The sequence below is a fragment of the Nilaparvata lugens genome, chromosome 2, assembly GCF_014356525.2.
Source record: "Nilaparvata lugens isolate BPH chromosome 2, ASM1435652v1, whole genome shotgun sequence".
Taxonomy (NCBI): Eukaryota; Metazoa; Arthropoda; class Insecta; order Hemiptera; family Delphacidae; genus Nilaparvata; species Nilaparvata lugens.
In genome coordinates this window covers 96,514,244-96,530,761 of record NC_052505.1, presented here as the reverse complement: position 1 = coordinate 96,530,761, position 16,518 = coordinate 96,514,244, and the positions used below count along the sequence as shown (strand labels likewise).

General features: G+C 34.7%; 1 protein-coding gene across 15 annotated transcripts in view; it reads left to right on the top strand.

Annotated features, from left to right (window-relative positions):
* The window catches only part of LOC111046669 (high affinity cAMP-specific and IBMX-insensitive 3',5'-cyclic phosphodiesterase 8), a 182,867-nt gene that overhangs the window by 162,870 nt on the left and 3,479 nt on the right, over positions 1 to 16,518 (top strand). For 4 of the 15 annotated variants that reach the window (XM_039422190.1, XM_039422191.1, XM_039422192.1 and 1 more), the window contains 9 exons: positions 428 to 564; positions 1,787 to 1,897; positions 3,653 to 3,843; positions 5,429 to 5,707; positions 7,560 to 7,687; positions 9,010 to 9,167; positions 10,580 to 10,744; positions 13,677 to 13,806; positions 15,576 to 16,212. In XM_039422190.1, coding sequence (XP_039278124.1) covers positions 428 to 564; positions 1,787 to 1,897; positions 3,653 to 3,843; positions 5,429 to 5,707; positions 7,560 to 7,687; positions 9,010 to 9,167; positions 10,580 to 10,744; positions 13,677 to 13,806; positions 15,576 to 15,754 — 1,478 coding nt within the window. In that variant the 3' untranslated portion in view covers positions 15,755 to 16,212. Of the gene's footprint in view, positions 1 to 427; positions 565 to 1,786; positions 1,898 to 3,652; positions 3,844 to 5,428; positions 5,708 to 7,559; positions 7,688 to 9,009; positions 9,168 to 10,579; positions 10,745 to 13,676; positions 13,807 to 15,575; positions 16,213 to 16,518 lie in introns of those variants that run through there. The other 11 variants (XM_039422196.1, XM_039422204.1, XM_039422195.1 and 8 more) reach the window with 9 other exon arrangements.

Sequence of the window (16,518 nt, the reverse complement as noted above, 5' to 3'; positions counted from 1 at the left end):
TCTTTGAAACACTGATTTTACCTATATATATTTTTTTTAATTCAACACTTTACTGATATTACTACCCATTGGTTGTATAAAACATATACATCTCAATACGAACTTCCTATGTGCTTAGTCAGGCAGCATTTATTATTCCGAAAACATATTTTTCTCAATGAATCGGTAGTAATATCAGTAGAGTGTTGTATTAAAAAATATATATTACATCAGATTATATTGATTGTCAGATAAATTTCATGATTCACAAAATAAATTTAAGTGTGACATGAGATTAATTGACTTTTTGGCGGTCCTTAGTTCGCCAGGCAAGCTAGTAATATATAATAGGATAGTGGAGATTGAAATTTATTTCGTGGAGGAATTAATTGAATAAATAGTAGAGATTTATGTATGTGGAAGGGATGATGTGTCCTACACTGTGCAGGGTCAGCTTCAGCGAGGAGACAGAGTTTGGCGAAGTTACACAATCTGCCGATAGAGGCGCCAATCACCAAAGTTATCACTCTCATCTGCGCCGCTCAGGAGAGTTCCACTGGGCCTGTCATACAGCTACTTGACAAGGTAACATGTCTCTAAAATATCTCAATAATTAATTTGTTGTTCATTAGATTTGAGTAGTGAGTTGAATTTAATTGAATAATAGCCTATTTACTACTGAATAACGATGAAGCTGTATTGCGGGCTAGTATATACGGCTCCTACTAGAAACAAATTAGTAGAGGAGTAGCTCCCAGCGCAAAACAACAGTTATGATATACAGAGTGTCGCATAAAAGGTGTAACAGCCGAGGACCATGGATTCTACATTGAATTTGCAACAAAAAATTTCTAGTAAAATTGTATTATATCGACCTTAGTTTTCGAGATATTTCGATGTTTCGATATTTTCGAAAAACGTCAATAACTAGAAAGCGTTCAGACGAAATCCAATTTTAAGGATATGGTTGAAAAGAGGAAGTTATTTCCAATAAGATTCATATAATTTGTTCCTTTGTTCCACGTTTTTGAACTTTTTATGAGCGTTCAAAGTTGAAAAAAGTACTTTCGTCGAGTTCAAAGCTAAATTTCAAACAGTTTTAAAGCTCATAAAAAGTTTGAAAACGTCAAACAAAAGAACAAGTTATATGAATCTTATTGGAAATTTCTTACTCTTTCCAACCATTTCCTTAGAATTAGATTTCGACTGAACGCTTTCTAGTTATTGACGTTTTTCGAAAATATCGAAACATCGAAATATCTCGAAAACTAAGGTCGATATAATACAATTTTACTGGACATTTTTTGTTGCAACTTCAATGTAGAATCCATGGTCTTCGGCTGTTACACCTTTCATGGGACACTCTGTATATATAGTGAGGTATATGTCATAATGGCAGTGTTTAATTAGCAATGGTATTGCTATCCTTGTCTATCATTCAATAAAGCGAATATCGCTATCTCTTTCTCGCTTTACTCTGTTGCCAGATCGTCTTTCAACAATGAAGAATTGATAATTAATTTACAAAATATATCATCTTAATTATGAAATGACTGAAAAATAAAATATATTTGACTATTTTCAATAAGAATGAACATTCAATATTTCATCAATAAATTTGTGTCAGCTACCGTCTATAGAAGGCATTGACAAGAAAGAGGGCCAGCAACGTTGATCACCTATCTTTCCCCACGTGGGCCTCACTGTAGTATTATTATTTACTCATTTAACAGGAACAGTACTTTCGTTGAAATCTAATGCATTTTTTTCGGGTTATCATTCTCTCATTTTTTATTATCTGTCATAGGTTTTGGAAATCCTGCGTACCACAGAACTGTACTCGACTCATTTGAAGAACAATGATAATCTGAAGTGTGATGACCCTGTCACATCGGATTTGATAGGAGCTCTTATCACGGTAAGCGGCACAAAATATCTAAAAGAACCAACACAAAATAATCATTATAAGTTCTGGCTCCCTTAAGCTCCGCACACACACACACACAAACATAGATTTTTGTTCGTACGATATTTTCCGTCCTTATATAGATTCTATTAGACTAGTAGTTCTGTGAACAGTAGACCTCGCGCTCAGTAAGTTACATTGACCTGTTTTTATGTTTTCTCAAAAATTAATAAATAATTCATCAATTTAAGATGTCTAGAAAAAATCCTAAATAAACATAGAGCTCTCTGTCCTATCGTACCATGACGTGTAGTCCCGGAATGTGAGTGTGAGCACTGTTATCAGGTCTGGCTGCAACTGTCTAAATCTACAACGTTGATGGAAAGGTACATTTTCATGATGTTCGATGTTTTTGAACAGGTAGTATTATAGTCAACTGTCTACTAACGTTGATGGAAAGATACATTTTCAAGATGTTAGATGTTTTTGAACGGGTAGTATTATAGTCCATAGACAGCTGATTTATGATGAATTTATTCTAAAGTCTGATTTTTACGGTACTAGTAGTTCTGTCAACAGTAGACCTCACGCAGTATTATCATCCACAAGTACCTGATTGAAACTATGGACCTTATGGAAATACAGCAATAGACTGGCTTCTCCACACATCTGTGTAATCACTTGTCAGCTGATTTATGATGAATAATTCTATAGTCTGATTTTTACTCCAATATTGGCGTATGAAGGAGGCTCCTTTTTCCTTTTATATTATCCTTGAAATGCAAAATTTCCAAAAACCTTGTATATACGTCGACGCGTAATTAAAAAAGGAACATACCTGTCAAATTTCATGGAAATCTATTACCGCGTTCCGCCGTAAATGCGCAACATATAAACATATAAACATTTAAACATTAAGAGAAATGCAAAACCGTCGACTTGAATCTTAGACCTCACTTTGGTCGATCAAATATTGGCGTTCAAAGGAGACCCTTTTCCTTTTGTATTATCCTTGAAATGGAAAATTTCAAAAAACCGTATGTATACGTCGATGCGCAATTCAAAAAGGAACATACCTGTCAAATTTGATGAAAATCTATTGCTGCGTCTATAAAAATAACATAGCCTATAAAAATAAATATAAACAAAAATTAGAAACATAAAGAGAAATGCAAAACCGGCGACTTGAATCTTAGACCTCACTTCGCTCAGTCAATTAAGCAGATGATTTCAAACAGATGATGATTGTCAAGTTCCGTTTAATCTGATAGAATTTAAAAAGAAGGCAAAATATCGTACGAACAAAAATCGATGTGTGTGGGGGGCTTAACTAACGTGTCTAATTTGTTGATCAATGATAATCTTCTTCTGAATAAACGCTTCTGATTTGAACAAATATCTAAACATGAGCTCAATCTAATATAATATCAACCCTTCATATAGGGTTAAAGGGCTTTGAAGTGTACTTAGGGCCGTTGGCACAGTCAAAGCTTAAAGTGAATTTAAACTCAAAATGAACCACAATATAACAAACGAGACTTGATACGGATTTAATCCAGTTTGAAATTTAATTTAGTTTAAACTGTCACTGAGCAAACGGCCCTTAGTGAACTACATTGCTCAGTGAACTGCAGTGAACAGCCCTTGAACATGGTTCAATAATATTGTCTATATCTCGGGAGTCGGAGAAACTCCCTTTTCTCCTGTTTGTTGTTTAGAACATTCGCTCGAATTTTCCAATTGAACATTTATTTTTCTGTATTGCAGCAGCCAGGCCCCTTGCCGATGTCGTCAGTTCGCCGGAGTTCGGACTCCTCAAATTTGAAACACTCGATCCTGAACCAGGGCGGCAAATCGTCGACTTTCTTTTCGATGACTCAGTCGATCAAGGACGTTCTAGACAGTTCGCTCAACTGGGAGTTCGATATTTTCAAACTTGAGGAGGTCACTGGTAGACGGTAAATTTACAATTCTTCTATATATATAAAAGCGAAATGGCACTCACTGACTGACTGACAGATTCACTCACTCACTCACTCACTCGCATAACTAAAAATCTACCGGACCAAAAACGTTCAAATTTGGTAGGTATGTTCAGTTGGCCCTTTAGAGGCGCACTAAGAAATCTTTTGGCGATATTTTAACTCTAAGGGTGGTTTTTAAGGGCTTAAAGTTCGTCTTTTAGCATGTATATTCTTCTTCTCCCAATCTCTCAATTATAATTGAAATTTCCATATCATATGTTACTATAGAACTATAATCTAGATAGAGTACCTCTTCGAAACAGTTGTTAACTGGCAACTAAATTAATAATTTTTTCAGGTTGGCTTAAGTTGAGTTGACTTTGTTAGGTTGGCACCAAGTTGAAGATTTAAAGGTAAAGATAAGATAAGATAAGATTCTTTATTTCGCAAACAATTTACAACAACAGTACAGCGCACAAAACTAAAAAAAAGATAGCAAATAAGAATAATAAAACAATACTTAAGAGAACTTTTTAACCGAATAAATATGAAACTTGCTGATAATACTAATTGTATATTAATTCTCATTATAGGATGATGGAATGTAATCTAGCACAGCTACATTGTTTTACAAAAATACACCATAATTAATGCACGAAATAAAATACTGCATGCAAAGACCTTGATAACAAGGTCTAAAAATAAATGCATATTTAAATGCATTTATCGCGGGAAAATTGATTGGGCACTGCTACTTCAATCCTGGGAATATTATATTACTAGCCGTCAGGCTCGCTTCGCTCGCCATATCCGTTTAGCCAGACGTTTAGTCTGGACCCCCGACTGAATTGTCCTAACATAATGATATGATAAAAATAATGATTATGATAAAAATGAAAAAATGCAGGCGAGCGAAGCGAGCCTGCTGATCTCATTCTTGGACGATCCAGTCGGGGGTCCAGGGGGCGGAGCCCCCTGGCTAGACTGATATGGCGAGCCTGACGGCTAGTACATCATATAAGAGACACGAGAAACTAAAGCTAGTGAATCTGATGTTTATAAGGGGGGCATTCTTTTTAAATGTGACAATTTCTTCATCAGCCTCTCCATGTCAGTCTCAACCTGTTGCCACCTGGATCTCCCACGGGGTCTTCTTCCTGGAGGGTTGGGTACTAAAACCTTTTTTCAGATTGGAACCTTCTCCTCTTCTGAGTACGTTCCCGGCCCATTGTAATCTCCTACATTTTATTTAGTGTATAATAATATTATTACTCGATAATTTTCAACCTATTAAGGTAGGTACAGATTCACGCACCGCGAACACGAGCAATTAATCATTCACCTTTTAAACAGGGAGCTGATGCCAAAGCTTTTATCTTACCGTTCCTATACAAATACAGATATAATCAGCTGATGAAAAGTGAATCGCTCAGGTTCGCGGCGCGTAAATCTGTACCTACCTTAACATTTCGTATAGTTGTGTGATTTTGTTAATTTATTGCTTATAATTATTGTGAATATTAGGAATTGAATAGAATTTGATTTTTGAATTTGACCATATCTTGTACTACTTTTTCAGACCCCTGGCCTACCTAGGCATGAACCTGCTGACGCATTACAACGTGAACAAGACGCTGGGCGTCGATGAACGCACCCTGTTCAACTGGCTGTCAGTGATCGAGCAACACTACCACATCGACAACTCCTACCACAACTCGACGCATGCAGCTGACGTCATGCAGGCGACGTCCGTCTTCCTCGACAGAGAACGCATCAAGCGGTCGTTGGACGACCTTGACGAGGCCTGCTGTCTCATTGCGGCCGCCTGTCACGACATCGACCACCCCGGCAAGTCCAGGTCAGTGCTGACAACGTTGCCAGGTTGTTTACATTTGAAAGACTAACAAACAGATCAGCTGAAATGATGATAATAATACCAAGGCTTCTCATCATCATACTTCCACTTCTCCTGTCTTCTTCTTTTTCATTTTTCTTCTTTTTATTTTTTTCTTCTTCTTCTTCTTCTTCACGACATCGACCATTCAGGAAGGTTCAGGTCAGTACCAGACAACGTTGCCAGGTTGTTCACATTTGAGACACTACCAAACAGATCCAGCTAGGAAGAAGAAATGACATACTGTACAAGCCTCTTCATCTTTTGTTGTTGTTCTTCTTTCTCCTTTCTCTTCTCCTTATCCTGTCTTCCTTCCTCTTCTTCTTGCTCCTATCCACCTATTTCTTCCCTTGATAGAGGCAAGCAATCAATCTTTCCCCTTTCTTCAATTTATTCTCCACCAGTCTTCTTCTTCTTCTCAACTTCCTGCCTTCTTCTTCTCCTCCTCCTCCTTCTTCTTCAGCCTTCGTCTTCTCCTGTCTTCTTCTTCTCCTTCGTTTTCCTCTGCTCCTCCTTCGTTTTCTTCTTCTCCCTCCTCTTCTGTCAACTTCTTATTCTCCTCCTTCGTTTTCTTTTCTTTCTCTTCTTCTTCATCGTTTTCTCCCATTTTTTCTTTCTCTTCTTTAGGGTTGTGTAGCGGAGAGAACCTGATGTCCTTACACCGCCCTTGATAGAGGCAATCAATCAGTCAATCTTTCTCCCTTCTTCTTCTTCACCTTCACCTTCTTCTTCTTTTTCCTCTTGTCTTTATCTTCTCCTTCTCCTTCTTCTCCTCCCATCTTCTTTTAGTCCTGTCTTCTTCTTCTTCTTCATTTCCTTCTCCTTCTCGGTCTTCACATTCTTTTCCTTCTTCTTCTTCTTCTATTTCTCATTTCTCTTCTTCCTCTTACCCTCCAATATTCTTTTCTTCTTCTTCTTCTTCTTCTTCTTCTTTTTCTTTTTCTTCTTCTTCTTCTTCTTCTTCTTCATCTTCTTCATCTTCTTCTCCTCCTCCTTCTCCTTCATCTTTCTCTTCTACTTCTTCATCATATTCTTCTTCCCCCTCCTCTTCTTCTCCTTCTTCTTCTTTTCATCATCATCTTTTTCCTCCTATATTCTTCATAAAACATTGATTAGTGAAGTATAGATCGACAGTGTCACCTTGAATTCAATAGGTGACAATGTCTACATGTCATGTAGACGGGGTGACTACATGACGTGAGCAAGCGAGTTGACACTCTGTCGTGTACGCTGCCGACAAAATGGAACCCCATTCCAGTAGGTGACATGCCGACGGGATGACCAGTTGCCGGTAGCGATATATTTTCACTAGGGGATGGGATAAGCTGCCTCAAAATGCCGAGGTGACAAGTGGACGAGGTGACAAGTGGACGAGGTGTCAAGTGGACGAGGTTACAAGTGGACGAGGTGACAAGTGGACGAGGTGACAAGTGGACGAGGTGACAAGTGGACGAGGTGACAAGTGGATGAGGTGACAAGTGGACGAGGTGACAAGTGGACGAGGTGACAAGTGGGCGAGGTGACAAGTGGACGAGGTGACAAGTGGACGAGGTGACAAGTGGACGAGGTGACACCCTGTCGCATACCCGTTTCCAGAGAGGAAGATAGAGCAGAAAGCTCTCTGATTGGCTAATTGAGTTGGCGTTTGGGAATCAGCTGATAATCAGCCAGGAGGCAAAAGGAGAGCTTCATCCTGCCCTGCAGACCCGTCTGAAACCACCTGTAAAACATTTTGAGTGGCTTGGTCCTTACTTAAACTTCATCTTGGTTACCAACTTGATTCGAAAATAATTTTTGTCTTGTTCTGTGTTTACAGTGCTTTCCTGTGCAATGCTGGCAACGACCTGGCAATATTGTACAACGACATCTCTGTTCTGGAGTCGCACCATGCAGCGCTCACCTTCAAACTCACACTCAAGGACGAACGTGTCAATATTTTCAGAGGTTGGTTTTTTAATGTTTGATTGAGCATCTTAGGGTCGTTTGCACAGTAAAAGCTCAAACTGATATATTTTATCATCTGGTGTCCTCAACTCAACCTGTGTTTCGGATGGACACGTTAAGCCGTCGGTCCCGGCTGCCTAGAAAGCAATCGTTGGGTCATTTCAGAGGCCCTGAAATTGATCAGTTGCGACCTGAAAACTCTGACACCAGACCTGAGCCAGCCAGGTCACTCGATATTATTATTATTATTATTATTATTATTATTATTATTATTATTATTATTATTATTATTATTATTATTATTATTATTATTATTATTATTATTAACTCAAAATCAAACTCTTTATAACAAACGACCCAAACGAGACTTGATGTATGGATTAAGTACAGTTTGAAATGAAATGACCAGTTTGGACTGATACACTGTGTAAACGCCGCTTGAAATTTAAATTAATTGATTGATTCACTATCCGATTGGTTGGTTTTATTAAAGTATTAAATTCTACTATGGAATTTAATAAAAAATAATTTGAAGATAAAATGCATTTCAATCGTTTTTTTTTATATTAATTCAACTTCCGAGTGGCACTTGCATAGTGTGCCAGTTTGAACGAATTTCTCCTTTTATCTCACTAAAATAACATATGTTTTTTATATTAGTATATATTTATATTATATATTTATATTATATTCATATGTTTGAATATAGCCGTGAATAGTAACTTAGTTGAATAAGTTTGATAAGTCCACTTGAACGCTTATTATAGAAAATTTCTTGTACCCTCTTAATAGCATAAATTAAAATTGGCATGAGAGCTTGAAACTAGTTGTGTTGATATGAAAATTATAGAGAGTGTAATATTAATTTTTTATAATAATCAGTATTAATAGATTTGCAACCGTTTTTGTACTCAGATTATGAGCTATCTAGAGAGTCAGGATTTTTACCTGACTAGCTGAGGAAGTTGGAAATAAGTTAACTTACACATTAAAATGATAATCATCTCACTATTAGTACAAATGTAGGCCTATTCGAATCAACTTGGATGAAAGCTTCCAGCTCTCCAACTGGAATGAATTTATCATTTGTGTTGTGCAACTGCTATTTTGTCGTGATACTGTATCATTAAATCACAGAATTATATTCTGTTATCGTAGCCTACTTATTGATGAAATCATACAATAATACAGGAACAAATAGTCAGATAAGTATAGAATTTATTGTATTTGCTCCACCTAACAACTGACGATTGAATATATTTATTTATCAAATTTGTTGTATTGTATTCGATGTGTTGAAATAAGTTTGTTGCAAATTGCAGGCCTGGAACGTGACACATATAAAGTTGTGCGACAAAATGTGGTCGATATGATTCTGGCAACGGAGATGACCAAACATTTCGAGCACATCTCAAAGTTTGTCAGCGTTTTCAACAAGCCGACAATGGCCATTGAAGAGGGGTCGCAATCCGAAATCAAGGTGAATTGATCTAAATAAATAATGTAAAGTGATTAAAAGCCTCTATATTATTTTTTTTCTTCTCTATATTATTATTATTCATTTGTTATTGATTCATACAATAAGGTACATTATACTTGGTAATCCCGTCCTGTCCCCAAACCTATGGATTGGGGTACAGTTAAGATTTAATTCACAAAAACGTCAACAGCCCCAAAAGAAAGTCTATTAATCTGCACTAACCTTGGAACTGGCGAGGAAGTGGACTGTATATCTCGAGTGTAGAAGTTACTGGTGATATCCTGTCTTCATGTGTAGGCCTGTATGATATTGTACATATATCATGAAACAGAACGAGGTAATTGCATTCAACTCGAACGCCACGGAACAGGAGAAACGGAATGAAACGTTGTTGACTTCTCGAGCACGCTTCTTGAAGTGCTGGGTTGAAAGATAAACAGGGAGGATGAAGGAGGGGTGAGGGAGAGAGGTTATCTTGCCTCTTTGGGAGAGGGGGAAGGTGAGGAAAAGCACAAACCAATCAACCTGCAATCAAGGCTGCCGATCCTCCGTGAATCCACCAATACTGTTGGAAGACCATTACCATGTCTCTGAATTGCTTTTTTGTAATATTCATAATGATTGAATGGCTTGGATCTTCATAATCTCCTTTGTTGTCTTTCTCAATACCGAGAAATCTTTTGTCACCATTTATTTCCATCTAACAATCTCTCACATCCGCATTTATTGCTGATTTTCTTCTTTTTTCTCTCTTCTTTTCTTTTTGTTTTCCTTTTCTTTTAATCTATTAAGCGTTACATGGAAAGTTATAGTTTTTTCTCTTCAATACCTATCTTTCTTCTCTGACCTTGCTTACTGATAGGAATTTACACATAAATAGATATATTATACTTATCATTTTTTTATTATAGGCTACTTTCTTGTACTGTCACTCCCCCACACACAGATCCGTCAATGTGGGGAAAATATTCACAAATTTGTTTTTAGATATGTTGTCTATATATCTTGTGTCTTTTATTGTGAATTGAATGAATTGAAATTGAATTGAAATCTTCAAAATGATAGAGAGAGAAAATGATGTATACTTGTGCTGTTCCTATCCCAAATTTAGATAAAGTTACACATAGTCCGAAATAGGTTAAGTCTTGTACGGTAGTTGTTCACTTCACAAAATTTTCAGTCCTCAATTATTTTCACAAAGTAGTTTTTTGAATTTAGATGCTTCAAAACCTACCGGTATCAGCCATCATCTATAGAAGGAGGTGGTAAGGCAGAGACTTCTTTCTGAAGTTACCGAGATAACATAAAACATCAGATAACATGAAACAATATCCTTCATGTTTATTAGAGTCTCTTAGCAATTGGCGACTGTTTTGAATTATTATGATGAATTTTATTTTTGATTGTTTCAGAGCCCCAGCGAGACAGGGGGTGACATCATTCTAGCAATCAATCAAGAAGAGGTGAACCTAATCAAGCGCATGATGATCAAATGTGCTGACGTGTCAAATCCCACCAGGCCACTGCAACATTGTGTTGAATGGGCCAGGAGAATTGCCGAGGAATATTTTACTCAGGTACAACAAAATTTGATAATTTAAATAACATATAAAACACAATATTTTTATGTGAATGATCAATAATATAATAGAGGAAAGATTTGGCTTAAACACTTACGAGATAAGAAATTCACGAATGACGCATCACGTCCGAACTACTGGACTGATTGACTTGAAAGTTTGTAAATAGATTCTCAATTTACCGAGGATTCTAATAGGCCTTTTTTTCATTCTCCAAGATTCCAGTTGGTCAAGTTTTTCATTGGACCCTTGCTGAGCACGGGTTACCCGCTAGTAGAAAATTAATGAATTGGTTCATATTATTCAAATTGGAATAATATTTTCAAATAATATTAACTTTACATTGCATTCTTCTCTACGACATAGCAATTTGAATATTATTAACAGAAAATAATATGATAATTATTATTAAACGAAAATCCCAATTTAATGCTGTAATTCACCACGAAGACTTCTGCTACTGCAAATATTGACAACAGGGTGAACAGCTAGATGGAAATTCGATGAGCGCTACTATTCAAAAATTATTTGTCAGCCCGGGAATCGAACCCAGTACCTCCTAAGGATAATTTTTGAATAATAGCGCTCATCAAATTTCCATCTAGCTCTTTACCCTGTTGTCAATATTTGCAGTAGCAGAAGTCTTCGGGGTTAATTACAGCATTCAATTTGGATTTTCGTTTAATAATAATTATCAATTCATTAGCATTTGAATAATTGCAGTATCTCAGTAATTTTCCATTTGTAAATAATACGATGCCTATTTCTAATTGATGAAAAAATAAATAACTCGATCAATTGAGGCAACAGGTAGAAAATAACTCATAATTATTGTCTCCTTTTTACTCTAAAAAAGTTTGAATTAATTAATCACAGATATATGAATTTACTTTTGAGTCTCTTATTCTGCCTTCCATTTGATGATTAAGCTTAACACCAACTTCCAAATTCTATCCTCTCACATTTTATTCACAAGATCCCATTGTTGGAAGAATAGATGATTGGATAAATTGAATGAAAAATAGATAATAACTCATTCTAAATTATAGATACATTTTCAAACGTCAGAAAATGTCATTGCTTTATTTCTTCAGTGAGAGTTTCTCACTCTCTAATTATTCAATTCTTTTATCGATTCAATTGGAAAATAAACATAGAAATATCTTGAACTGCAATCTTTAGGTCCTAATGTACCATATTTAGGATCATTACTACTATAGACCTACTAGTAAATAATATTTACCTAATAATAATTTCTCTGGTCGAGGGTACAACACGACTATTTATTCAAAATATAGACATGATAACAAAAAGCATATAAGCTACAATATTATTTTCAAAGTATTAATACAATTGGTTGATTATTTGCTGATCAAAGAAAATGTGGCCTTCACTATATATATATATGAATATGTGTTGGGATTCCACTAATTTCTGCTATTGTTTAAGATTTCATGCAAAAAGTAAAAAAATCTAATAAAGATACATCTTGCTAGTCCAACTACTACTACTGTAACCTGACAAGGAAAAATAATTAAAATAGAGAAGGTTAGCAGTATCAGATATCTTGGAGTAATGGTTGATCAGCACTTAAAGTGGGATGTACATTTGTCGCAGCTTACTACACGATCTAGAAAACTTATTTATTTATTTGTGAAATTACGTTCTGTTTTGCCTATGAAAGTCATGAAGATAGTGTATTATGCACTGGCACAGTCATTGCTCCAATATGGTATTGTGGGTTGGGGTGGTGCATATACAAATGTTCTAAAACCAGTAAAAACAATACAAAATTTAATATTAAAAATTATTCTGAAAAAGAATAGAATGTATTCAACAAGATTGGCTTTTTTGGAATTTTCAGTTCTACCGATTAGACAGATATACCTGAAACACATCATATTATATTATAAGAAGCTATCACTTTTTCATTTCATTAATAGAACGGATTGTGCTATTACAAGACGGGAGGAGTCAGGTCTGGTTACTGTTCCTAGATTATTGACTACTGCTGGTCAGCGTAGCTTCATATATTTATCTCCATTATTTTTTAATATTCTTCCAAGTAATTTGAGAGGTTTACTCGCCCAAAAAAACTTTGGACTACATTTGAAAAAGTATCTGGTTAGCTCTCATGGCTGGGATAGTGCCGAGAATTTCTGGATTACATTAGTATAGTAATTATTCCAATTGAATAGATTTCATTTTGTACCACATCTTATATCATGTTATACACTGGGCTAGGCAATATCAGGTCATTATTATAATTTATTATAATTTACAAATTTTGTTGCATTCTAACACATATTGTATGTAAATATATTGATCTATTATAGCATCACTGATTTATCTTGTTTATTGAAAGGATTTGATTTTAGTTGTTAATGTATATACTGTAATGTTAATTAATAATAAGTAAGTAGTCAAAGTACGGCTGCTCCTTCCCCAAGCTCGAGCTTGCTCTTTTGGGGAAGTAGTTCCTTATGTTTATTTGTATTTCCTATTGATTCATTGTGTTGTTATATTTCTAAATTGTGAATTATTGTAATGCTTTTTCAAGGAATAAATAAATAAATAAATAAATAAAAATAATAAAAAATAAATTGAAATATAATTTTAATGAGTTTCAACATAGGACTAATTGAAAAATCTTATCCTCTTTGGTCCTACGAGAAAATTATTATCCTTTTGCCTAATTAAAACATAGTCTGCTATCAGGATCAGCCACATCATCAATTTTAATTGAGATTATACCAGTTTCAAAACATGGATTGTTATCAATCAATGACTTTCAAATCATAAGATTTCAGAAACAGAACAGGAAATCAATTCATTTTCTATTCAATCATTGAAACGTTAATCGTCCCTCAGTTTCAACTGAATTGATTCAATAGTCCTTATCCAATATTTTGATCAATTTGTTTTTCAGACTGATGAGGAGAAGGCCCGCCACCTTCCAGTTGTGATGCCCATGTTTGACAGGACAACGTGCTCAATACCCAAATCCCAGATGGGATTCTTCGACTTCATTGTAAATGATATGTTCGAAGCATGGGATGGTGAGTTTCTTATCAAAAGCCTGACATCTTCACTAATATCATATAGTAATGACAGAGGAAATTAGAACTTATGTTCCCTCTATATGCTACTTGAATCTAGAAATAAATATGGTACATAATGTTTCAACAGTAATAGCAGAGAAAACTTCTATAATAAAATGTTATATAAAATGCTGTATTCTTTGGTAATAGTTGTGAAATTGATGTTGCTTTCCATGACGAAACACTATATAATAACTCTCTTGTAGTTCAGATACTGTGTTACTTGTAAATATTTGAAAAAAACACTTACTTTTCTTGGAGTGTTGAGGAATGCATTTCACTCCTGAAGAGACCTTCATCTGATGAAGCTCCTCTTCAGGAGTGAAATGCATTCCTCAATACTTCAAGAAAAGTAAGTGTTCTTTCAAATATTTACAAGTAACACAGTGTCTGAACTACAAGAGAGTTGTAAAATCATCAGAACAATCAATGAATATATAAAAAAGACTCGGATCATTCACAGAGGATTTATATTGTCCTCAGAAGATTTCCAAAGAAGAATAGAATAATATTGGCTAAATTTCTCAATCGTAAATAATAATAAAATCATTATCATTCTATTCTCATGAAAAATTCTCGAATAAAGTTGAGGAATTCATTTTACTATTTCATTGTTGAAGGTGAATTCAAATAAGACACTGATCAAAAATTCGACAGCTTACTTCAAGATTACTCACAAATGAATATTTATATTAAATTATGAATTCCGAACCTCGTGAGGGAAAAATCAATATTTCATCATAATACCTTCACTTTTAGCCTCAATTCATAAATTCATACATAGAAATATTGTGGAACTTCCCCATAATTTTAAGGTGAAATTTTAATAACATTTTGTCAGTTCCATAACATAATATATTATTTGGAACTGACAAAATACTAACTCTGCTCTAAATAAATGCAATAAATCAGTCAATTAATCCTTCAGCAAAAGATAATAGCAGTGACCCTATATAGCACTAAGCGTTTTGCCAACTAAGTTATATTGTCTATTCTGCAATCAAATCAAATAATCTATCTAACATTCTAATTACGTTTTGCCAGAGAAGCGTCTTGAGAGGCTAATAATCCAAACTGATAGAGACTCAATGCCATAGACAATGTCCACTTATTTAAATTCCATAATCAGCTTATCAGTTTATCAGCATTATCGGCTTATCATAGATGCTAGACTAATAATCATTATAATAAAAATCATTAGAATGCAATATTTTTTTTGGTAAAATATAGTGACATTTAACCATAATAAAATACTAGAATATTGTCTGAAAATATACCCAATCTATAAAAAAGTTACAATAACATAAACATAGACACCATAGGTGTTGATAAATTGTCTGTTTTCTTGGGCTACTTTTGAAATGAATAAAAATATAAATCTCAGTACCCTTTCAAATTATTTCGTCACAACATGTTTCGGACATTGATGCTATTTTCAAGTGATTTGAAAATAGATACTGCTGGAAGATTCTTGTGGATTGTAGAATCTTCCAGCAGTATTTAGGGAGAACAGAAAGTATCTTCTAGCAGTATTTATTTATTTTCAAATCACTTGAAACATGTGACAGAATAATTTAAAAGGGTACGGTACCTACTAAGATTTATATTTTTATTTGTGTGGATACATGTTTGAAACTTTTCAATAGATTCGTGATATTTTTAGGCGATATTCTAGTGTTTCATCAATTATAATTCATTATAAACTGACCAATTTTCTCCAATTTCAGTTTTTGTAGACATGCCAGAGCTGCTCGAAAATTTGAGAGTGAATTATAGATTTTGGTCGGAAATGGGTACCAAAGGCATAAACACCCTGGATCAAATTGTCACCCAGTCCAATCTATTCCAGAAGCAATACACAGAACAATATCAAGACGTAAATGTAGATTTACCTCCGCAATGCTAAATAGAAATAAAAAATTAAGTCATCCATTGGGCATCAAGAATAAATATCCCTGAGAATTGATTTCTATACAATCTATAAAGTTGAATTCTATACAATCGAGCTCTATTGTATTTATGATCCATGTTTTTCTATTATTAGTTGGGAAACATTCTTCAAATACAGGCCCAGTTATCGTTGGTTTTCATGGCATACGAGGGATAAATGTGTCACGAGGCATTTGAGAAATGAAATTTCGAGAAAATTACACAGAATCTGATAATTCTATCGTTTTTGGAACATCCTCGTATCGTCCTATTATTTTGAATGTGTTAATTATCGTATATTTGGAAGAAGACAGAATCATCCAAAATTAATCTGAATAAAAACCCATTTTTCTTGTCAGTGTTAATAAATTGATCCAGATTTGTTACAAATGATTCATATTTTCTATTCGACAGAATAAATTGTTTCATTGATTTGTTCATGTTTTTTATTGTTCATACGGTAGTTGATAGTATGATCAAGTGATAAATTATTTTTTGTAGTAATTTGAATAATTAAGTTACAGAAACATATTCAATTATAATATTTATTAAATAACTTTCTGCTATTAGAAAGAACGACAAGCAGTCCGATTTTTTTTACAATAAATGAATTAACCACTCACTGTGACAACGAGGTCTTTCGCAACGAAAGAGTTGGCAGAAATAGCAAACTTCAAATCCCACATCCTCTTTGATTACCTTCTCAGCCATGATAACTCAATAGACACCAATAACAGCACA